The following is a 25148-nucleotide window of genomic DNA, read 5'->3' on the forward strand; positions in this document are numbered from 1 at the left end:
GAACTATTCGACTCTATTTCTGGCCACTAGTACCAAGAACTCCAAGTATGCTGGAGTGGGCATTCTGATTGCTAACACGGTGACTTTTACTGTGAAGGACTCCATGGCTGATCCCCTGGGCCGTTTCCAGTTTCTTAAAATATTCTGTGATCACAAGACTTTAACCATTGTCAATATTTATGCGCCTAATGCAGGCCAAGACCATTTCTTACATGATGTCCAGGAGAAATTGTTGGCTTTTGTTGAAGGACCAATCATATGGGGAGGTGACTATAATCTAGTGCGCAATCCGAGGCTGGATACATCTAATCGGCAAACTGCAGGAGGTTGGAAAGCCTCTTCTCAGCTGTCTCTCCTGATGAACACCTGGAGTTTAGTTGACATATGGAGACAGCGACATCCTACCGAACGTACCTACACCTTTTACTCAAACCCCCATAATATGTATTCTCGCTTGGACTATTTTCTCATTGACAAACACTTACAAAATTTGGTGGTTGACACTGACATAGGCGCAATCACGTGGTCTGACCACGCACCGGTGTGGACAATACTGGACCTTACTGATTCCGATCCTGGTATACGTTTTTGGCGGCTTAGAGATGAACTTCTGAAATCAAAGGAACACCTTCCTTCCATGCAGGCAGCCTTGCAAGAATACTTTGAAATCAACAGGGGGTCGGTACCCAACGCCGGCTCCGTATGGGAATGCTCCAAACTGGTCATTAGGGGCAGACTTATCGGACTTGCCGCAGCATTAAAAAAGCAGCGAGATAAGAGGCGGTCTGAATTGCTCCAGGTTATCTCCTCGCTATCGCGTCAACATGCTGGCTCTCTCGCTTCGGTACTCTTGAAACGAATCCAGGCCGCCCGATCGGAACTGCACATCCTAGATTCTACGCAGATTGCGCATGATCTGGATCGACTCAAGCAGAGACACTTCGAGGGCAACAATAAAGCAGGACGACTATTAGCGAGGAAACTCAAGCAACGTCAGCTCTTAAATACTATCGCAAAAATCCAGGATGGACATGGCAAGCTTCACACTTCCAGCAATGATATCCGACGGTGTTTTACGGACTTTTATTCCAAGCTATATAGTAAGGCCAGTCATATTACACAAGAGGACATCCAAAATTATCTGTTACCCATTACATTGACGGCTCTGACGGATGACCAGCGGGCTTTCTTGGATGAGCCGATCACCGCGATTGAACTTCAAACTGCTATTAAGGATCTGAAAAGCGGGAAATCACCGGGACTTGATGGTTTCACGGGACTGTTTTATAAACAATGCCAAGCACAGATCATGGAACCCCTGGTGGACTATTACAACAGCCTATCCGATGACGTCCATCTTCCACCTCATTCTAACGTTGCGGGAATTACAGTTATTGCCAAACCAGGCCGAGACCCAACTCAGTGTGGGTCCTACCGACCCATATCTTTACTGAACATTGATCTTAAATTGTTTGCTAAGGTCTTGGCAAATCGCTTAAATGTTATCCTTGGACAGTTAGTCCATAAGGATCAGGTGGGGTTCATACCTCAAAGAATGGCAGCCGATAATGTTCGTAAAGTGATTGATATATTGTGGTGGGCTAAACAAGAGCAAACGCGTCTCGTCCTACTAGCGGTAGATGCCGAAAAGGCGTTTGATCTTGTCCATTGGGACTTTCTGTTTGCTACTTTAACTAAAATGGGCTTTGGTGAGCGCTTTTTGGGATGGATAAAATGTTTATATTGTAATCCAGGGGCTAGGATAAAGGTGAATGGTCGGTATGGTGATCTTTTCCCAGTGCAGAGAGGGACTAGGCAGGGGTGCCCTCTTTCGCCTCTCCTCTTTGCGCTTTTCCTAGAGCCTTTTACCACCCGGATTCGAGCATCTAACCAGGTTGAAGGGGTGACTGTTGGAAACAGTGATTTGAAAATGTCGTTGTTTGCCGACGACATTCTCTTGACACTCACCAACCCTCTGGTCTCTTTAAGGGGCGTTACAGATGAGATTGCTTCCTTTAGCGCAGTCTCCGGGTTTAAAATCAATCTGGACAAGACCGAATTACTGAATGTGTCGGCAGACCCCGCTGTTATATTGACAATAAAACAGACATATCCGTTCAAGGTAGTACATAATTCCCTTAAGTACCTTGGCGTCCAGATTGGTCCTGACCTTCAACAATTATTTCAATTGAATTATAAACCACTGGTGGATAGAGTAAAAAAGGATATTCAGAAATGGGATAGGGATTTTTTTTCTTGGGTGGGAAGAGTAGCAATAGTTAAGATGAATATTTTACCTAAATTTTTATACCTCTTTAACACGCTACCTATATTTATTAGTAGTGCTATACTACGGTCCTGGCAAAAGATCTTATTTGATTTCATTTGGAGGAGACGACCCCCTAGGGTGGCCCGGCGGATCTTGCAACAACCATGGATACGGGGAGGATTGGGGGTTCCCAATATAGAGTACTACTATGTGGCTGCGCAGCTTGCTGCTATCCCTGATACTCATAGAAGGTGCTATATCAAGCAATGGGTTAAATTTGAGGAATCCCTATAAGGGGGATGCCCTCTTAAAATACTTTTCTGGCAACCTCGCGATACATGGCCTCCTATACGGGCAGTGCCTATCTCCTTGGGCACCACTCTTAAACTGTGGAATAAATGGAAGGGACGCCTTGTTGGCGACAGGTCGTATTTCTATTCGACTCGCCTTTATAATAACTCCCTCTTTCCTGCGGGACAGGACAATAACTCATTTCAAAATTGGCACCGTCAGGGGATTATTAAGATGGGGGATCTGCTTAGCGGTGGCATACTTATGACATGGGCGGATATGCAAGCTAGATATCATATACCTAGACAGGATTTTTTGGCCGGTAGCCAACTGCTTCACTTTTTACGGACACCTCTTATCACTAAGGATTTGGTGCGAGGAAACACCCTTTTTGAACATTTTTGTGAGTCTGTTGACAAGAAAAGGGGGATGATATCTAAACTATATAATTTATTACTGAACCCTATTACTCAAACTTTCCCATATATGGCCCACTGGGAAGCGGACTTGGGTTATCCTATTAGCTCTGACTCTTGGACACAAATTTTCACCGCAGCTCACAAGTGTTCAGTGTCTACCACATTGCAGGAAAATTGCTATAAGCTTATCACTAGATGGCACCTCACCCCCAGTACTCTACATAAATGATATCCTCGTTTGAGTGATAAATGCTGGAGAGGATGTGGGCAGACTGGCACTTTCTTCCACACCTGGTGGTCTTGTGATAAGATATCCCCTTTGTGGAGACTTGTGGCACAGTGGCTAGGACAGGTCTTAGATGTGCAGGGTCTCTTTGATCCTGGCTTTATGTTGCTTTTACTTCCACACAAGCCTATGAATAAAGCACACATCGCTTTTTGTCATCAAGTCTTTATTGCCACCAGATTAACCATAGCCAGTTATTGGAAACAGGATCTTACACCGTCATTAGCAATAATACAGCATAAAATACATTATTACTGTAAAATGGCAGCTATCACCGCGGAATTACATGATTCCTTGTCTAGGTTCCGGAACACATGGTCTCCCTTTTTGCAATGGGAAAAAAAACAAGCGGAGCAGTGATTTTTTGTTTTTTGTTTTTATCCGGACTATGTCAGTTGTCTAGCAGACATGGTGGAAATTAGGCATAGAACTCCTGTTCACCCTAATTTGTTACTATTCTGATCTTGCTGAGGTCGTTTGTTTGTTTCTTTCTTTTTCTTTTGTGTTCACTGTTTTCTTTCTCACGGTGGCTCTAGTTAATGTACTTATGCTTGGCTTCCTGGAAGGGTGGGGGGGGGGGGGGGGGGGGGGAGGGAATTTGAGGGTGCTACCCACATGGTTTATGCTGAATATCTGTTTGGCATGTGAACTGTATTTCATGATATGTGTGTACAGATGTTGATTATATGGTTTGTCCTAATGGATGTGTTATTCCCTTGTTTGAAAAGCTAATAAACTTTAAATTGAAAAAAAAAAAAAAAATTGTAAAATGCCAGGTGAGGTCAATGTAAGCAGAATCCAGCAGAGTGAGTGTGATTCATCTGAATTTGAAAGTCTCCACCCCTATATTAGGATGGTGACTCTACATCATCTGAGCCAGTTTGGTCTGATGTATAATTGTATATATCATGTTTGGGACTGATAACTTTGCCTCTTTACTCAGTTCTAACGTGTCTTGTTGTGGTGTGCCTTTTCCTCTTTCTTATTTCAGCTGCATGCGACTTTCCTGCGCAACAAAGCTCCTTGGATGTTTGTCAAGAAATTGTGTCCTGGGTGTTTTACACAGCAGCTCTAGGCATGACTAATAATTTTGCAGTTTGAATTATTAGCATGTGTTGCAGTGTTCTATTGCTTCCAATCATGTATTTGCGCCCCTTCGCAGACGGCTGCGACCTCTCATGCTCATCTCTTTTTTTCCCTGCACCGTCAATCATTGGAAGAGTGGCAGTCTCCGGCCGTCAACGCCGACCTCCCCGGCATCCCCGGGACAGCGTGGGCAATACCGACCACCTAAGACGCATGCGCGCGCGCGCAAGGGCCTCCTCTGTACATGTCATGGCGGGAACATCGGGGGCGTCCTATGAGTTAGCAAGGAGTTTCCTCATTGCTGAGTCCGCTCTACTCTTGGACTTCCAGTTCCGGATTATCCTCTGGGTTTTGGACGCTCTGGGTACCCGCTCCTCGGGGGCCCTTCCGCTATCCTGGCCATCCGCTCCTCGGAAGGCCTTCCTGCCTTGGGACATTATCTTTGAACTTCCACTTGTGAGTACCTTACTTCTGACTTCAATGATTCAAGCTTGGCTGAAGCTTCCCTGCAGTGTGCCTCGGGCCACTACCGCTCCTTCTTCAATGAAGCCATTCCAGTATACCCTGAGCTGCAGGGTATTGCCGCTTCAGCTACAAGATCCTCTTCCAGGTTCCTGCACCTCAGTCTTATCTCCAGTACAGACACCTCAGTGTACCCCACTCTGCAGGCTACTACCGGATCTGCATCTGAGGCTATCTCAACCCCTGAAGGGTCTTACTGGCATACCCTGCTCTGTGGGCCACTACTGGATCATCACTGCTGTGGTATCACCCTGGTACACCTCCCTGCTCAGAACTTTACTTATTTTCAGCTCCCGCTCTGCGGGCTCTGCCTTTTTCCTTCCTGTATAATAAAGCCTCTATAATATAGCTGTGTCCTAGGCTGCTGAGACCATGCCTATCGACGGTGAGGCTCACAGGGCTCCTCCCTGTGGGCGGAGACATCCCTCATCTCGATCCAGGGTTCACATCTATACAAAAAGATATCAATGTGCTTGCTGTGCCTCTTTAAGACAGTTGGTATTGGCCGTCTTGCCATTGTGAAATTCGGGAAGTGTGCCTATTTAAATGATCATCAGCACAAGATTACTCTCGTTTCACATCAGAGAAGGAAGCTGATGGGCTCTAGTCTCTAAAAGTAATTTTTATCGGTGTTCTCTACAGCAAGTTTGTTCCTGGATGCATATAATTGAAGATTCTGCTTTCATTTGGTTCAGGTTATTTTTCAAACTCCTGGCACCTGCTACACGCTGTGAGATCCAGCTGAAGGTTGGTAATTATGTTTTTCTTAATATTAGTTTTTGGGGGGTTTTTTATTATTTATTTATGCATTTTACAATAATCTCAAGAACAATCTTGAACAGAAAAATTTAGAGAGTTAGATTAAACATATCATATAAAGTAAAATTCAAACATACAGTCATTTATTTCAATCTCTCTATCTAAAGTCCTCAAGTGTGAGGGGCGGTTCAAACTCAACCTAAAGACATTTTTTCTTAACAAAGAAATTGCTCAATGGTATAACAGTGGCTCTATACTTTCTATAAGGGACTAGATATATCTATGCTGGTCTCCACGGTCCCCACTAAGAACTGTGTTAATTGTGGTGGGTCGTAAAATACATAAGTGTTATTAAGATATTTAACCATGCATTTACATGGGAATTTCAAGAAAAACCCACTCCCAATTGATAAGACCTGTGGTCTCAGTAGGAGGAATGCTTTCCTCCTCCTCTGGGTCTCACTAGAGACATCCGGGAAGGCTCTAACTTTACAACCCATAAACACATCATTTCTATATCTCAAAAACATCTTCAATAACCAGTCCTTGTCTGGTTCTAATGCCAATGGTCACTATTAGCGTTGCCTGGACCGTTAACTCTGTGTCTGAGGTTTCTAAAACTGCTGAAAGATTTAAAGGCTGCTCCCATACTGGTGTTAGAGGAGTTATTCCATCATTCTGGTCAACAGCAGTTCTTCTAAATTTTGGTAGATAAAACAGTTTTGAGATCGCAGTTTCCATCACTTGAAGAGTTTCAACAAGATATCTCTTAAAAACCTCTCTTGGAGATCTTAAAGGCCCTTGTGGGAAATTTATAAGTCTCAAATTCCTGTTTTTAACCTAATTTTCTAAATTTTCCATTTTCTGAGATAAATTGCTTTTATCTCTAGGGGCTTTTCCTGGCTTGCTGGCTTTGATGGCTTTTCGGATTTCCGATTCTGAGATGGGAGAATTTTAAAAAGCTAACTGTGACAATATGACTGTGGGGACAGTCACTTTATCAAAAAAGGAATCTTCCTCCTGCTGTCCTCCCGGTCTATCTTCTGTATAAAGTTTCTCATAGAAGGCTTTGAGTACCTCACAGATCACATGTCCCCTGTGGTGTTTTTAGTCGTTCAATATATGTTCTACTCTGACGAAGCTTTACCAATTTAGCCAGAAGCTTCCCAGACTTGTTAACATATTTAAAATAGGAATGCTGTTTTTTTTATTGGCCTGCGCGATTTTAACTGGGAGCACAGATCTGTCTAAAAGAGGATCGTGCACACAGTTGAAATCACCTGCAATTTTTTTCCTTAAGTGATTATGAAATAGTTGCTTCTTCTCTGTATTTTCCATCAAGATTTTTTTGTCTTGTTATGAACATATGTAAAATTGCATAAAGTAATAATAATAAAAAAAAAAGAAATCACCTGCAAGGAGGATATATCCTTTCCCATGGGTTAGTAGCATGGGATTTATATTGAAGAAAGAACAAAGAGGAAAGGGTGTTACAGGCATGTGAATAATTGGGGCTATATAAGAGAAAGAAATGTGTGATGTTTATAAAAGTCATTTTGGCTTAAAGTACTAATATAACTTACTGTTATGCAAGAAAAAAATGCCTTTCAATTGACAGCCATATATTGCCATTTTAAGTGTTGTAAGTGGTGTATAATGCCACAGGGATTATAAATACATGTGTGACATTGTGTCACAAAAGTTTATTTGTACCTATCATATATATGTGCACATTATAATATTGTTGAGAGGGTGGATAAGCATCACCCAACGTGTATACCTAATATGATAACAAAACATGCCATAAACCTTAGCCTGCTTTGAAGAAATAATTGTGGCTAACTTACTTACCCCTGATTCCAACGTTTAAAAGAGATTGGGTGGGACAACAATGCATTTCTGCCTCTTTTTCAGCTTGCCAAAGTGATATATTGATCCTCATTCATAAAAATCTCCTATTTGAAATAGAGAAAGCGGTTTTAGACTCTAATGGTCGTTATGATTTTGCTGCTGGTTCTTTGTATAATAAGGAATATGTATGCTCCTAATATTTATAGCATTGCTTTTTTCTTTAATTTAGTGACAATTGCCAGTCAATTTCCAGAACATGCTCTTATTTTAGAGGAGGTTGTTGCGGTCCCGGGCCGTGCCTCGGTCCCTTCACCTACCTCGGGGGCGGCCCGGGCCGTTTCGGGAAGTCTACAGGCCTCCAGGCCCTCCAGCGTGTCTCTCCCTCCTCGGGAGAGACGCCGACAGCTCGACGCAGCTGGCCCCGCCCCCTGACGTGCGCGCGCGGGGAGGAGCTCCCCTTAAAGGGGCCAGCGTGGGAAAATCCTTGCTGCACCTGTGGATGACGTCAGACGCCCTCAGGGTATATGTACCCTGCATCTACTTCGATCCAGTGCCTTGCAACAAGGTTCCCGAGGTTGGGTTGTGCTCCTGTGGTCTTGGTTGTCTTCGTCCTGCTTCTGCCTTCCCTCCGCTGTTGATTCTTCTGGCTCTGACCCCTGGACTGGCTTCTGATCGTTCTCCTGGCTCTGACCCCTGGACCGGCTTCGGATCGCTCTCTGGCTCCGACCTTGGACTTGCTGCGGACCGCTCTCTGGATACCGACCCTTGGACTGGCTACGGACCACCCTTGGACTCCGACTCCTGGACTGACTTCGGATTTCCTAAGACCTGCTGGAGGCGCCAGCCGTCCGGACCCACGACCTGCAGGAGGCGCCTGCATCCGGATCACCCGCATCCTCAGGAAATCGCCTAAGTCCCAGCGGCCGTGTCCCTACAGGCTCCTCCTGAGGGGACTTCGGCTTCCAGGGTGAATCTCCTAAAGTCCCAGCGGCTGGGATCCTAAGGGCTCCTCCCGGAGGAGTACCGGTCTCCAGGGCGAAGAGTCTTCTTCTTCGGTCCAACAGCGTCCATCCGTCCAGTGAGGGTTTTGTCCTTGGTCGCAAAGGACTTCATCATAGACCAGAGCGTTAGCCAGCTTCGAGCTTCCGAACCGCCTCCTGGTTGGGACTTCGCTGTGAACTGCCACAGCATTCCATCTTCTGTTCCAACCAGCCCAAGGGTCCACGAACATAACAGAGGTGATTTTAATATTGTTTTAGATCCCAAAGAAGACACTAAAAGGTGAATTTTAAAAGCCTGGTATGTGCCAAAACTGGGAGATACATGAGTATGTTGGGCCGGTGTGTGCCGAGCAGATTTTAAAAGCCGCCCGTGTAAGTGCTTATCTCCCACTACATGCACAATTGAAAAAGTCCAAAAAAAAAAAAGGGGTGGGGTGTGGGCCTGGTCTGAGCAGGGCATGGGTGTTCTGGAACGTTAACCTGAAATCTGTAAGAATGCGCACAAGCGCGCGCCGGGGTGCCCAGCCATGTGACTTTACTACTGCTATGGATGGCTTGTAAGTAATAAAACAAAACAAAAAAATCTAGGCAAGTCAGCAGGGTTTTAAGGGTTGGGGCTAACAGGGGGAAAGGGAGGCTAATAGATTAGGGGGGTTTGGAAGTCCTATCCCTTAACTGGGCTACCTGGGCATGTACTGGGAAAACTACCTATGGCTTCGATTCATGTACCTTGTAAAATTCCCCCACTTACGCCGTAGAGGCAGCATTTGTGCACAGCCAGGATACTTTATACCATGCACGTATGTTATAAAATGGACACACCTCTAATCGCAAGCCAGCATATCTGCAAAGATTGGCACCCACGTGCCAGACTTAAAGTTACCATCTTAGCCAACCAAACAACAACGGCAGCTGGGAAAGGATGGGAATTCCATTTGTACACAAAGAATTACAATTAATGGATAAATGTTGGTTTTTAAAATCCATATGCAGTGGATTTTACTTTTATTCAGCACCTCATAGCTCTTATTCTAGAATAGATTATTTTCTCACCTCTGATTTCTTATTTTCTAGGGTTAAAATGGCTAGTATTGGAGTGATGACTATTTCCAATCATGCTCTGATTACCATTGAATTAATATTGGGGCACAAAGTTTCTTTTCCTAGATGGCATTTTCTTTCCTCTCTATACCAAGATGAAAAATTGAAGATTTTCTTAGAAACTAAGGGGGGTCATTTTCTATGCGGATCGCATGCGATACCAAGAATGGGGCGGAGTCGGGGCGGCGTCAGCCCCGGAAGAGGAGGAGTCGGGGCGGCACCGGGGCTGACACCGCGAAAACTTCACCGACAGCGAAAGGTATGCTTCTTTTTCGCTGCCAGTTTCGCACCAAATAACTACATCTTTTATGGTGTAGTTATTTGGCGCGATGCCAGCAGCGATCGCACCGCAGAGGTGCGATCGCTGCCGACTATCGCAGGACCGCCCCCCTGCCCCCGTTACCACCGAATTCACTATGCCTTGCAGCATTAGAAAATCCAGCCCTAAATGCAAATTTATACCGCACTCAATTATTTAATCCACATCACAAACTAATTAATTCAAATTTCAAAACAATTTTTGTTTTAATTTTATTTTTATTTTTATTTTCAAGGAGGAAAAGGCTTCAGATGCCAGATTTGACTATTTTTGAAAGACAATCTAGTAAAGGGAAAAATCATTAGTCTAAAAAAACCTCTTTTTGTTCATGGCAATTTTACCTGTATTTTAATTTTTTTCTTTTTAACTTTTTTAATTAATTAAAAAAGAATGCTGAGAAAAGGATGTACCTGATGGAGAAGGGGGATGAGCAAACTAGCTAGGTATATAACTTTGCAACTCAATCTGCAACATACATATAGGGCCTTATTTATTAAGCATTTTTTCCATAGATACAAAATGGAAGAAAAACTTTAGTAAATAATCCCCATAGAGTATGAAACCAAGTGACCTCATATCCAAATGTGCTCTCAGCACTCAAAAATAGCATGGCACTGCTGCTTTCAATATAATCATAGGTCACTATCCCTGGTTTCAAATCAAAGTATCCAACAGTATCTTCATCTTAGTGTAAACATTCAATGTCTTACACTTATGTGAAACAAAATATGCAATATTTCTTTTTTGTTTGTTTGTTTGTTGATCCAAGGCCAAAAAAAACCATACAAAAACAATGGTCTAATACATAGCAATGCTAGCTGATATGCCATGACAAAAAATATCCCAAGAATTAACAATTAGGCTCAATTCGTTGTGCAGTAGTAACATGTACCCCCATCACTCATATACTACAGACAGCATACCTCATTCACGCATTCACACCACCACCCAGCCTGGAAGTGAGAGGGAGAAACCCATCTCAAAGACAAGTAAAAAAAAACCAACCCTACATGTTCAGTTTCTGCGAGGCTTTGTCCAAAAGTAAAAAGTAACCTCTCAGGGCAGCAAAGGTTTTTTTGGGAAGGGAATCTTTCTGCCGTATTTCTCAACTTGCACCATGCCCTGCATCAAAGACTTCCAATGCTCGAACTCTGGGACATCGCTAGATTTCCAACGTAACAGCCCCGCCTTCTCTGCAAGTAGCAAGGCTATTGCTAGAAATCGGATACCTCCTTGTGGAAGCTGCATATTCCGGTCGTGGATGTGCAGATATAATAGTTTCCCCCAACCAAGGAACCCCAGCCCCCAAAATATCATCTAAGAAATCAGTTACCTCATCCCAGAAGCTGTGTAATGTGAAACAGCCAGTAAACATATGGCATAGAGTGCCAGCGTGGGAGTTACATTCCAGGCAAGAATAAGAAGCCCAGAGCCGCATCTTAACCCCCGAAACCTTCGTGACATATACCCTGTGTATCATTTTAAACTGGATCGCTCGGAAATCCGCAGCTAGGCGATATTTATGAATCAGTGCAAAAGCCATGGTCATACTGTCCACCTCAAGAGTCTCCCCTAGATCTGCAAACCACTGCGCCGCCAAAAGTGCCAAGTGGGGAGAGGGCAAGAGAGCTTTAAAGTGGGAGGCCCATATAGCGATTTTATTAAATTTGGGAGTAGTATCTAGAAAACTATCTTCCTCAGCCGTAAGAGTCAACAGAGACAGCTCTGCAGCACACAAACTGACCCCGTAATGGCGGGCCTGTAGAAAAGCCTAAACAATGACTGCTCGGCTCGCCAACTCCCATTCTTCCTGCAATTGCTGAAATATTTCAATGTTCCTCAAGGAAATTCCTGACCCGGGACTGTGTTTCAAAGACATTCATCTGCCTCAGGGAAGTCCAAATTAATGAAATCTATTTTAAGCTGACTAATGGTGTTCCCCTGGAGGGGGTCAGCTTGGAGCAGAAAGAACAAAAAGGGGATCATTTTGGGGAGGTTAGGAGGAGCCGAGGAGAGAGGCTGGGAGGATGTGGCTGTGTGTGAGACGGAAAGGAATGAGGGAAGACGGCAATGTTAGTGTGTGCGAGAAGGGACTGGTGCCGGCTGTGTGTATGTAGGCCAGATTGAGTAGGAGGTTAGAGAAGAGAGATACAAGAGGGAGCAAGACTGACTCATGGCAGGAACACCTACCTTCTCCCTCACCCCCACTAATGTAATTGAGATCCTTGACCTCAGATTCTTTCACCCCAGATGATGGAACCTCCCTTCCTTCTTATCTCTCCCTCCTCCACAGATCCTGGACCCTACTCCCCCAACTCTTTCTATCCGTCCCTTCCCTTCCTCGATCCCAGGACTGACCTACCTCTCCCTCCTTGTCTCCCGTCCCAGATTTTGATCCCATCCCATCCTCAATTTTCCCCACCCGCAGTCCCTTCACTCTTTCCTTCTCACACCTCTCCCCCATATCTCCAGTCCTCTTACTTTCTCCTCACCCCATTCCTGGTCCTCTTCCCTTTTCTCCCCATCCCTGAGATTTTCTCCCTCTACTGATGCTTGAGATCTCTTCCTCACCTAATAAAAAATAAATTTTACAGACACAAGCAAGGTTGGAAAATTACTTCATTTTTACTATGTAATATAAAAGAGGTAAATGTTTGCCAATGTGCTTTAGAATTTTCTAATTTTTCTCACAGAATTTACCCCTGAGCTACTGCAGAAATTGTGGGGTTGTGCCTTAGACCTTCTGCTCCCTGTTGTCTGACATTATTTTGGTGGGGAGGGGGGGGGGCATGTGACAGCACCAACAGTGCCCCTAAATTCGTCAATGAGGGAGGGCTAACAGAGAACTAGGGGAAGTGTGTTTTATCTGGGGGGGGGGTCAATATTCAAATCCACTTAGATGGATAACTCACAAGTTATCTGTCTAAATGGCAAGGATTTGAATATTGAGCCACTTGTCTGGCTAGATTTCTGGGAGGGGCTAAGTTATCCGGTTAACTTACCTGAATTTCTCTTATATCCGGCTAAGTTATCCCGCCTTGTGTGGCCAGATAACTTCCTACTTAAATGGATATTTTCAAAAGTTATCCGGTTAAGTAGCAATGTCTTTGAAGAAAAAAATAAGAAAAGAAAAGAAGTTAAGGGCCCTGGGGCCTGATTTCCTCCTTCCAGGCCCCCAAATGTTCTAGATGCCATGGGAACATAAAATTATGTGTAGTGCATGCTTCCAGCGCAGCTCGAAGCAGAAGCTGAAGTTCAGACCCCAGTCCTGGAAGGGATTTTTTCGGTTTCGGAGGATGTAGAGAGGGTTCAGGCAGTAGGGGTGGTACCTCACTGCATATTTGGCCTGGAGAGGTGGGAGGGTCTGGCACAGCAGCAGCACAAATTACTATTTATAGAAACGGAGAAAGGGGTTGCAGTGGGGGGGGGGAGGGGGTCAGCAGGGGACTCTGGGACTTTATATTTAGGGGTGGGGGGTGCATGGCCCGATAGGGCATTTAAATATTTGGGGGCTAGGAAGGAGGAAATCAGGCTGCATGCTTCTCAGCTTTTTGTTTTTTTTCCAAAGACATCACTACTGGATATCTTTTGAAGATTTCCGGTTAAGTAGGAAGTTATCTGGCCACACAAAAAATCAGCTAACAAAAACCCCTAACTGGTTCTTTTCAAAACATAGCCAGTTATTTTTTTTTTTTTTTTTGTTATTCGGCTATATGTAGCTGAATAATTTTAGGCTAGTATATTCCACGGGATGTTTATCCTGCTGAATATATGGGACAAATTATCCAGCTATTAATTCTCCATTAACTGGTTTACTAAATATAACCTTCCCTGGTGTTTATCCAATAAATACCTATTTTGATTTTTTTATTGTATGAGGGGTGTTTTATCGGTGTTTATCTGTCAAAACCTAAAATCAGAAGCCCTAACAATAATATAACATTACAAATCACTGCCAGGTAGCCTCTTACTTTCTGCTGGGTCTTCTGATAGGCAGAGGTCAAAACTCCGTATCTAAGTGAAGAGTTGACTCTGTTGAAATAATGTTGTACGTGGAGGTCTGACAGCTCTGCTTCTGCCCTTCAGTAGAATTTCTAAATCAGGAGAAGGAAATGTGATCCACTCAAACTCCACTTTCTGATGCCAGCTGACCAAGAGAAGCCCCAGACTTAAAAGGCAGAGTTAATGGTTAATATGTAGCTGTAGGTCTTTCCATCCCTGATGCAGTGGGAGAGAGTCCTACAGCCATGAGAACAGACTTGGCTGGCCACACATGCTCTGACTGGCAATGGTATATGTGTAGGATGAGGATCTTTTTCTATCATTGGCAGGTTCTTCATCTCCCGTCTTCAGCAAAAAGCGGGGGATTATGATGAAACTGCTCCCAAGGTTTTTCAAGCTTCTTCTCCTGTCTGGGCTCCTGCTGTGTTTTTTCAAGAGTTCACAGTGGGTGCATTTGTGGCGTCCGAGGAAGGCAGGTAAGTATGGAAAACATTCTTTTCAGAGTAAAGGGAAGTAAAACTGTCAGTTAAGATGATGGGGATGGGAGGGGATATTTGTTTTAGAACTTATTGGGGATATCGAATTATAAGATACCATTTAGAAGAACCTCATGATACAAATATGTAAACATTCTGATGGTCATGTCACCTTTTTTATTTGATCTTGTTTACACTGGTGTCTGAAGCTACCTGTAATTGGTTTTTCCCTAAAAATATCTTTAAAAAAAAAAAAAAAAGGTTAAATGGCTATCTGGAAATAAATAGATGGTTTCTGTAGGTCACAGGACAGTCTCTGAGTCAGCTCTTTAGGGAAGGAACTCGGGGTCTCTCTCTCTCTCCTCCCTTGCGTATGCTTCCATCATATTAGTATAGCAAGGGCGGAAGCACCGGGCCCGGATCGAGGTAGGAGGCTACTGCGATCTGGGAGAAGAACATACGGGCCGATACAGTAAATGTCGCACAGGCCACTCTCCTGTGCGCCTGATTCAGTATTCAAATTAGGGCCCGCGGCAAAAAGAGGCGCTAGGGACAGTAGCGCGTCCCTAGCGCCTCTTTTTGGACAGGAGCGGCGGCTGTCAGTGGGTTTGACAGCAGACGCTCAATTTTGCCGGCGTCTGTTCTCAAACCCGCTGACAGCCACAGGTTCGGAAACCGGACGCCGGCAAAATTAAGCGTCCGGTTTTCAACCCGCGGAATGACTTCAAATTTTTGTAACTTTTGGTACCTCCGACTTAATATCGCCATGATATTAAGTCGGAGGGTGCACTTTCCCGGTGCCCGGAGAAATTAACGCCTACCTTTGGATAGGAGCTAATTTGTGAAAGTAAAATGTGCGGCTTGGCTGCACATTTTGCTTTCTGAATCGCGCGGGAATACCTAATAGGGCCATCAACATGCATTTGCATGTTGCGGGCGCTATTAGGTTCAGGAGGGTTGGACGCGCGTTTTCGACCCCTTACTGAATAAGGGGTAACGTTAGCATGTCGAAAACGTGCGTCCAATCGTGGGTTTACAGTGCGCTCTGCCGGAGCGCACTGTACTGTATCGGCCTGAAAGTATAGTATGGGGACGGGATGAGGCATAGAAAGGAAACGGTTGGGGGTGGGCGGTAGGGGGGGAAAGGTTCTGGAGACAACAAAATATAAAAAAATAAAAGAGAGAGAGAGAAAGCGGGAGCAGGGGGTGGGGGAGTGGCACTTCTTGTCCAAATTTTTTTTTTTTTAAGTGAAATCGGTTGCTTTAGGGGTTGGGGGTGGCAAGTTCGGCCCCATATGGCCTTTGGATCTCGGGCTGGGCGGGAGGGAGGCAGGGGACAGGTTTCGGCCTGTAGGTCCGTGATGTGTGTGGTATTTTTTTGTTTTCTTTGTTTAAAACAAGAACATAACTTAACCCGCTATATTCGTATACAGAAAAAAGTTGCAAAAATTAAATCCAACCTAGGCAGAAATCAGAAAACAGCTTACTGTTCTTTTCAGAGTCTCAAGTCTCTTGGGGGTGGATTTTAAAAGGGTTACGCGCGTAATATACAAGTGTGCACCCCCTTGCGCGTGCCAACCCCAGATTTTATAACATGAGCACGGATTTGTGCGCGCCGGGTTGCGCGCACAAATCTGTGCCCGCGTGTAAATCTTTAAATCTAGCCCTTAATGAAGACACGATTCTTATTTGATTTAAATTGTCTCAGTTCCCTGAAGCACTACAGGTTTTTTCCCACTGGCTTTCTGTTGCTGAACCCAGAGGAAAAAAAAAAATATGGGGTCCTTTTTAAAATTCCTTAGACTACTTACAGTCTGGCAAGCTGGCCCAAAGAAAAAAAAATCTTCCCACTTGCTTCTAGTGGTTGTAAGTTCTCAGGCTAACTTATGCTACTTACAGAAAAGTTCCTCCTCTTCCACAGATCCAAAAGTGAAAGCCCAGACTACCCCACAGCTCCCTGCTGACCCTCCTGGCTCCCAGCATGACATACCATCACACACAGGATAGACCTTTGGTTAGGCCGAGCAGGGCAGTCGCCCAGGGTGTCGTGCAACATGGCGTGCCAATGACCCAGGGTGATCACCAACACTTCTTTGCTGTGCATTCATGCCCAGCTAAGCAGGGTTCTTTAAGCAGCCACACATGCCACACCTCAGGCCATGCAGACCTAGACCTGGCGCTGGTGGGAGAATGGGAGGGGTAATGGAAGCCATACTACCACTCCCACTGTCCGTGCTGGCTCTGTGAGCGTGTTCGAAACTCGCAGGCCGGCACTTCCTCTGTGCTGATCTCGTGCATCATGAGATCAGCATGCAGAAAGTGCCAGCCTGTGTAAGTTTTTTTTGAACATATTTGCAGAGCCAGCACAGACTGGGCGAAATGGTGGCTGCAGCTCTGCCGCTAAATAGATCTTTTGCCAAGGGAGGAGACAAGAAGAACAAGCAGATGCAGGGTGGAATAGGGGGGTGGGAAAGGCAAGGGGGAGATGCTGGGAGGGAGGAAGGGAAAGGCAAGAGGCAGATTTTGGGAACGGAGTTAAGAGACAGGGGATGGTATATTGGGGATGGAGGAAATAAGAGGCATGGAAAGAACGCAGAGGGTAGGGTGTAGAAAAGCTGGGGAGAGGATTCTGGGAATGGGAAGTTGAAAGGCGGGGTGGAGGATTGAGAGGCAGGGGACAAGAAGCAGGCAGATGATAGGGGAGGCGGTAAAAGACAGTTTGCTGGGAAAGTAAGAGGTAGAGGGTGGATGCTGGGAGGAGGAAGAGGGACTCCGTTCCCACTGCTCACTTGTAGAGAAAGCTTGCATGCACCCTTGCCTCTGTTAATCCACACCAAGGACTGGGCCCTGGGGATCAGTTGGGGGAGCACTATCGATTATTTTTACTCAGTGTGTCAGGTGCTTGGAATCTCTTCTGGCCCCAGGCTACAACTGCTCAGATCTCCTGCAAAACAACTTCTCCCTATGCCTCATAGAATCATTTATACCTCCTCAAAACCAACCCCTAACTCACAGCTTTTTGGACTTTCCATTGCTGGAAAGCCCTCAGTTATTACAGTATGGAACCATATAACGAAACCTGAGAGGTGTCCCATGCAAAAGAGATCAAGTCTGGCGTGTAATGAGGGAAGCAAGCATTATGTGGAAAGCATGACTTATGGACAGATTAAACTTGAATTGTAGGATCTTTTATTATTTACTCTAAAAAAAAAAAAAAAAAAAGTATATTCTGTCTCATGTCACTTGTCATTCTGGGCAGATGACATTAAAATGTAAACATCTTAAAAGTCCAATACTAACCTAAACAACCAAACATTAACTATTTATAGACAATACAGATGTTTTGAATGGATTCAAATACTTAAGGAAATACTGATAACCCTTATGTCTCCTTTATCAGAGGCTGCTTCCTAATAGGTTTTAAGTTTTGAAGCAGCAGGGCTATCATATAGTTTTAGGTAATTCAGATGGTAGTTAAAATGCATCTTCTGTGGTACACCTTTTCTATTCTAATTCTTATGTTTCGTTCCTCAGATGATATTGATATTAAGTATTTGAACACGTCTGCTTGGTTATTCTTACCATTCTGAATCATGGCACTGCTGTGAGGATCCTCATTAGGATTCCATGCAAGCCCATACCGATGTATGTAGAGCATGAACATAGCAAAAATAGCTAAGAGAGGATTTTGGGCCATACTCAGAAATGCACAATTTTTATTCTAAAAAGTGGTTTAAAAACATAAGAAATTGGCCAAAAAAATATAAAAAGAAAAATAGAAATAAGACCAAAAGAGTAAACATTTGAGCCAAGAAATGGGTGAATTGATATTTCTGAGGGATCTAGCTAGTACAGCTGCTCGAGCTGGCTAGTTCGGTATTAATGCTTTAGTGTATATATACATATATATATATAACTTTTATTTCCATTGTTTGTTAACATCAGTGTGATATAAGTCTTTTAGGAAGGCATCCTATCTTCTATTCTTATTCTCTCTCTTTTCATCATCTCTTCCAGATCCTACACAAACCTGGCTGGAGATTCAAACACAGCGTAAAATTATACTGAACTCTGCCTGCCTGAAACTCAACCTCACTGATACGGTCAACAAACTGAAACCACGTGTTGCTATACAGCTGTATGTGGAGCATAACCATAGATTAATCTTCTGTAGTATACCTAAGGTAGGTTGCTCTAACTGGTTGAGGATCCTTCTCATCCTCCAGAAGAACCTGAGCAGTGAATTAACCAAGGAGAGCATTAATAGGAATGAGCTTTTGAAGTATATCCATACAACGCCATTGCTGATAAAGTTGAACCGTTATCCTTCCACCCTGCAACAGGAGCTGCTCAGTAATTACACCAAAGTGATGGTCACCCGGGATCCCTTTGAAAGGTTGGTTTCCGCTTACAGGAACAAGATCTTACATGGTGTGCAAAGCTTCATGAAACTTATTAAGGCAGCTTTCCCGAAGTCTTCGAATAATGTGACATTCCAAGAATTTGTTAACTTTATCCTGCAAGAAAAATTGAATAATAATCATTGGAGGCCAATGTACAAGCTCTGTGATCCCTGTCGCATTCACTATGATATAATAGGCAAGATAGAGACCGTGAATCAAGATGCTGACCACATCCTAAAGAGCATCGGGGCCCCTGAGGATCTGCACTACCCTACATTTAAGACATTTGCAACAGAGCCCCGGACTAATGAACAGATCACTGCAGAATATTTTGGAAATCTGAGTTCAAAACAGGTGGAACAATTGCTTAAACTATATGAATTTGATTTCTCTTTATTTAACTACTCTAGTAATGTAAAATACATGAACCTCTCAGTTTTGTGAGCTCCTGATGTAGTTTTTCACTGTCAGCTCTGGTTTTAAATATTTTGGATAATAGAAACTAAACCGGTGCTGAAGAGTTAGAAAGAGATCTCACAAAACCCGAATCATCTCATGTTACTTATACTCTATCCTTTGTTTCTTTACAATATTATTCTTGTAAATTTGATAATTTCAGGGGAAAAAACCCCCAAATCATCATTGTTTATCTGTTGTACACATTTCCAAAGAAAGAGCTCAAAGCATGTTACACCACAATCAGATTTACATGCATTTCTGATATAGACAAATAAGAAACTGTATCAGAGTGATAGCAAGATAATGCACAGTAGATGGAGGGTAATGAAAGATATAACAGGAGAACATTTTGGAGGCACAATGAGGAAGAGGTATCAGTAGGGATTTGGGGTTAAATGGACTAATAGCAGTTCTGGTGTATATCAAAATGGTTTTTTTTAAAGTGATTGGGTGAGATGCAAGCTAATTTCTAAGCAGTTGAGAGAAGTTTTGCTCTGTGTTAGTCGTTTTATTTTCTTTAAAGGTCCAAGATAATTCTGGGTTTCAGGCAGTAATCCTTCTTTTCCAAGTAGTCTTTTTGGTGATGATTGGATAAGGTGTGAGGAAGGTTTCTGAGCTTGTCTGGGTAAGAGCAATGTAAAAGTACAGCTGCAAAAACAACTGCAATAGTTTCTGCTGCATATCTCCTGGATGCTGGGGGTGCGTCTTGGGAAGCTTCTGATCCAAAAGCTGCCTCAAAGAGCCATGTTTTTATTAACTTACTGCAAATTAGGAGGTTGAGTGCAAGTCTGATTTTAAGTGGAAGGGAGTTTCACAGGGTTGGAATTGAACCTGAGAAGGCTTTTTTTCTAGTACTTGTGAGGCACAGTTCCTTCGGTGCAGGGATGGCTGAGCAGGCTTGAGGTAGACAGTAGAGTGAGCGAGCCTTCATATAGTTTACACGACTGCTGAGGTCGGCCTTTGAGAGTTTTAAGTCAGAACTAGGATTTCGAATTTGGATTTTTTTGAATTTGATTACTCAGCTTTCCAAATCTGAGCTCAAGGCAAGTTACATTCAGGTATAGTAGCTATTTCCCTGCCTCAGAGGGTTTACAATATAGGTTGGTACCTGGGGCAATGGAGGGCAAAATGACTTGCCCAGTATTACAAAGTGCATCAGCATGAGAAGCATGATTTGAACCCTTTCTCTGGTTCTGAGCCCACTGCGCTAATCACAAGCTGCTACTCCATTCCTCTTTTAATCTTGGCATGGTTCAGTACTGAGAGCCAGTGCAGAGATTTTAAGATGGGAATAATCTGTTCACATTTTTCTACACTCAATAACATTTGAGCTGCAGCATTCTGGATAAGCTGCATGCACTGATTAAGAAGGCCCAGTAGCTGTAGGGGGCATGGGCCACATAACTAGGGCTGCCATCTGGGAGTATAGGCATGGCCAAAGTTGAGCGTGGGGTGGGTTGGGGGGTAGGGCAAGAGACTAGGGCAGGGCTGGCAAGTATCCTAGTCATCATGAGACATAGAAAAAGCCAGGAAGGGTGGGACGTAGCACCATTTGGGCGCAGCATAGCTGTGGTTGAGACCAAGTAATGGTTTACTTGTCCCTTCCAGCACAAGAAGGGGGGTCAACTTGAACAGTTATGCTCAGGCGCCATTGTATAGGGGGGCTCCTGGGCTGATTATGGTCATGGGCAATTTAGTGTCTCAGTTCTCTGATAGAAGGGCAGGCCTGGGCAGTTATCAATGACAAGATGCTAGGGTTTTCTCAGACCATGGTAGGGTTGGTCTGCGAAAGGCCATAAAAAGTGAGACAGAGGCAAACAGCACGGAGCAGCTGTTGTCAGATGCCCTTAGTGGCAGCATTTACAGAATGGGATTACTGTTGTGCGTCTGCCTTACTGGGGGGGGAGGGGGGTGTTAAGAGGTTTCAAGTTGCATAGGATATGTTGCCATCCCTTGCTGGTGGGGCAGAATGAATGGTTAGAGCATCTGCATGTTATTGGTTATTATGTTGTTGTTCCATTTCCATTTGTATTTTATGTATGTTAAATAAAGCTGCTGTGGCCATTTCATGCACCGAATAAAGAAATGAAAAAGACTTATCTGGTTACTGAGAAGTGGGGGGGGGGGGGGGGGTGTTTGTTCAGCCATACTAGACGGACGGTACGGCAAGGAATCTCAGTGTAAAGCCAGTTATAGTCTAGGTAGGAAATCATGCTGGGCAATGAAGAGGCAAATCAGATTCAAAATAGATACAGGCAAAATAATGCACATAAGGAAAACATTCTAACTCATATATAATAATGGGCTCTAATTATGATGTTATCAGTCCAAAAAGAGGTCTTGAAGTCACTATGAACAGTTCTCTAAAACAATTATTATTGGGGGTCATGTGATGCGCTGGGCTCGATAAGTTGCACAGCGCAGAGCTCCGGGTGCCGCCTCCTCTATTTTGATTTTTTTTTTAATGTAATTGCCCTGCGGTTTTTGTTTTTCGTTGCCTGTTTCTGCAGCAGGACCTTACAGTGCTTTGGTGGGCGTGATCTCTGAACATCTTTAGAACAGTGAAGAGAGACAAAGAGAAAGCTAAGCCGGCTTCTCCCATAATGGCCAACAGGACAATCTCTGCTGCGATGGAGGATTTTAATGTGGCCTTGGTGATGGACCTAACAGATGCCAGCTACCAGATTTGTCCACATTTACACTCAAATTGAGGAACTGAAATCTTCTCTCACTGAAATGGGACCGTATCTTGACCAAGCTAGAGGGCGAATCTCAAGAGTAGAAGATGATGTACTGCATCTTGAAAAGCGTGTACATGCCCTGGAGAAGAAAATGGCAGAAAAAGAAGACAAAATTGAAGATTTTGAGAACCATGCTCGGAGGAAAAACCTGAATTTTATTGGATTATAGAAGAAGACACGGCAACTGATTTGGCCAAGTTACTGGAGGAATGGGTATTGGATAGCTTGGGCCTGCAGGACCTGCAAGGCAAAATGGTTTTTGAGAGGGTGCATCGCATAGGGCCCAGGGAAGAACCAAGCTCATCCTTTTTTTTTTTCTTTTTCCTGCTGTATACCTTTAGCAGGGACTTATATTTGCCATGTGCTGTTTGATGCTGGACTCCTTTTTATTTTTATTTTCCTAATTTTTCTCACCATTTATATTTCAATGTGTATCTGGACATGTGGGGCTCAATGTTAATGGGGTCTTCTTTTTATGTGTGCCTTTTTATTTTTTTTTCTTTTATTTGTCTTCTGACTCCAAGGACGACTTTATTAGCTGTTGTATGTGGGGTTCCATTTCATTAAGGTTCCTATTTGGCTTTTTAATCCATAAGTTACATTGGTATATCTGAAAATCGGGTAAATAAAATTAAAATAAATACATGCCTTATTGTTGCTGAGGCCACGGCAGCCAGAGAGAGCCCAGAAGTACTGTGGTGAGTTTTTTAAAATAGATAAATGCCACTCAGTGCAGTTGGTGCCACACTGCAGCCAGTAGACAATATCAGGGCTGTAATCAAAGCTCCGGCACCATTAAAGTGCAGGTCAAGAGGTCCTCACAGATTGGGACAGTTATGTCAGTGAGAGGCTGCCTACACAGTGCCTGTAGGAAAATTAAAGTTTAAAAGTCAGTTAAAAACCTCTCAGAAAGTGGGGTTTGATAGTGGATAAGAAGGCTTATTAAAGTAGATGAGAACTATTTCTTGAAGAGGCTTCAGAGGAGTAAAAATCTTTTTTGAGGATTTTTTTCAAAAAGTCTGTGGAGTCTAAGGCAGAGAAAGCATGTGGAGACAGAGGCAGGGAGAATTGTGTGAGAGACTTAAGAGAGAGCTGGTGTCTGGAGGCTGCAGGGAAAGCTGCTGTGCTGGAAATCTGAAGCAGGGCTGTGTTAGAAATTGCAGAGAATGCACATGGAAACTACAGAGAAAGCTGTGTGTTAGAAGCTGCAGGCAAGCAGAGCTGTTTGTGATAGATAGTGTATGAAAGTGTGCTCATTGTAATTCTAATCCTTTTCTGAGATAAGGAATTAGTTACAATTAAGGATAACTTCCTATAGCTGATCCATGGTATTTTTGTCAGCTTTGATAGATAAGTGAATGTGAGAACTCAATGGTCTGATTCTGAGCTGATTTAATTGAAGTACATATTGCCTCAGAAAGAAACATTTTCATTAAGTCCCATAGACTTCAGATTGTGTACACTCCACCTGGAGATAAAGGTGCTACAGTTTTTAATCACAGGACCTGTACATAAAGGTATCTCTGTGTTTCCTTAGAGGAAAAAATAATTCTTTGATATAATTTAGAATATACAGGGTGGCCCATGGAAAAGTAGCCTGCCTCCAATACCAGTGCATTGGAGGCAGGCTACTTTTCCATGGGCCATCCTGTAGAATTCCTACAACTTGTTACTGTCTTTCGGGCCGTTACAGTAAAGTGCGGCCGTGGTTGCCCGTTTTTTAACCCGCTTTGGATGCACGTTTTGAGCGTGTAAGGCGGACCCGCGATTCAGTCGGCTTTTACGCGTCCTTATCACTTGCCGAAAAAGACGCGTATCCCTTTCCGCCCGCCGCATGTATATGATATGTTAATGATCGGATTAGCTATTCCCTCCGATACAGTAACGTGCGCCCAAATTATCGCCTTTTTAACCAGCTTATTTACCGCGTCTTTAACCTGAATATTTATTGCCTACCCTGACCCTGGCGTTAGTGTGGTGTTCAGCCAGCTTCGTATCGGACATTGCCATGGACAACAAGAATATATTGGCTTTGGCGATATTTTTCATTCGGTTGAGAAGCAGAATGAGGCCAACAGGGGAGCCCAGCAGCAAGGAGAACCCAGCAGCAAGACCGGAGGAGGTATGTGTTCTGTTTGGGTTCAACTGTACCATCCATCTCTGGGCGTCTCTGAGGCTCCGGACATGAACGCCTCTATGGACGCCAGAGAGATGGGAGCCGAGCCAGGCCTTCATCTGGCATCTGCTAGGCATCCTGAGGCTCTGGGGGTCCAGCGGAGACATGGATGCCTCTACAGACGCCTATATGGAGCCTTCCTCCTGCGTCTAGAATTAGGCATCCCCGAGGCTGCTGATTATAGTAGACGCTGAAATAAGAACGCATAGTTCATTTAAGAAAACAAACTTGAGAATACACAGTGTTGCAGATCCTTGTATGTACTGTTAAATAATTTATATGTGCTGCTAGTCACATGCTAGTCATGACACCAGAGAATCCACAATGTGGCATATGCATGTATGTACTGGGAAACTTTTTCTATTTGCCTTGCTAGTAAATCTTTGTGCACCCGAGAATCCACAGTGTTGCATATCCATGTATGTGCTGTTAAACAATTTATATGTGTTCATCAATTAATCTGAGTTTCTTCTGTTTGCCTCTGTTGTATTCCATGCAGGCAGAGCACCGTGCCATCGGCAGGCCAGGATGTTTCATTCACACACGGACAACTCTCTTTGGTATGTGTGAGCGAGATGTTGTCTGAACCTACTGGCTGAGCTCACGGGCTATCCTGTTCCTATATGAAGAGCTGCGCTTTGACCTAGACCCCCTGGCCAATCATCACCATGTTGTGCCTGGGTTGACACAACTTCTTGGTGCCTTAAATATTTTTGGTACCGGAAGTTTTCAAAACTCCATGAATGTCGTTGCTGGTATGACACAGGCCTCCATTTCACAGCATCTGTCACAGGTGTTGAAGGTCATGATGAAGCAGATGAGGAAGTACATCGTCTATCCTATGGATCCAGCGGAGCTGCAACAGATCCGCAGTGGGTTCATGGGTATTGCGGGGATGCCGAACGTGTTGGGTGCTATTGACTGCACACATATTGCGTTTACCCCCAAGTCGGAGGAAGAGAGTGCGTTCCGGAATTGCAAGCACTT

General features: G+C 44.0%; 1 protein-coding gene across 2 annotated transcripts; it reads left to right on the forward strand.

Moving 5' to 3' along the window:
* Positions 1–4729: 4729 nt before the first annotated feature.
* On the forward strand, positions 4730–21326 carry LOC115090037 (carbohydrate sulfotransferase 11-like). Of its 2 annotated transcripts, none has more exons than XM_029598618.1 (4): positions 4730–5620; positions 14236–14382; positions 18400–18566; positions 18726–21326. In XM_029598618.1, the coding sequence occupies exons 2-4, from the start codon at positions 14274–14276 to the stop codon at positions 19227–19229; spliced, it is 780 nt and encodes a 259-aa protein (XP_029454478.1). In that variant the 5' UTR covers positions 4730–5620; positions 14236–14273; the 3' UTR covers positions 19230–21326. The 2 variants fall into 2 exon arrangements, with proteins under 2 accessions (XP_029454478.1, XP_029454477.1); XM_029598617.1 differs by having other exon boundaries at positions 4731–5489; positions 5569–5620; positions 18400–21326.
* Positions 21327–25148: the final 3822 nt, after the last annotated feature.

Source organism: Rhinatrema bivittatum, chromosome 4 (assembly GCF_901001135.1).
Source record: "Rhinatrema bivittatum chromosome 4, aRhiBiv1.1, whole genome shotgun sequence".
In the NCBI taxonomy this organism is placed as follows: Eukaryota; Metazoa; Chordata; class Amphibia; order Gymnophiona; family Rhinatrematidae; genus Rhinatrema; species Rhinatrema bivittatum.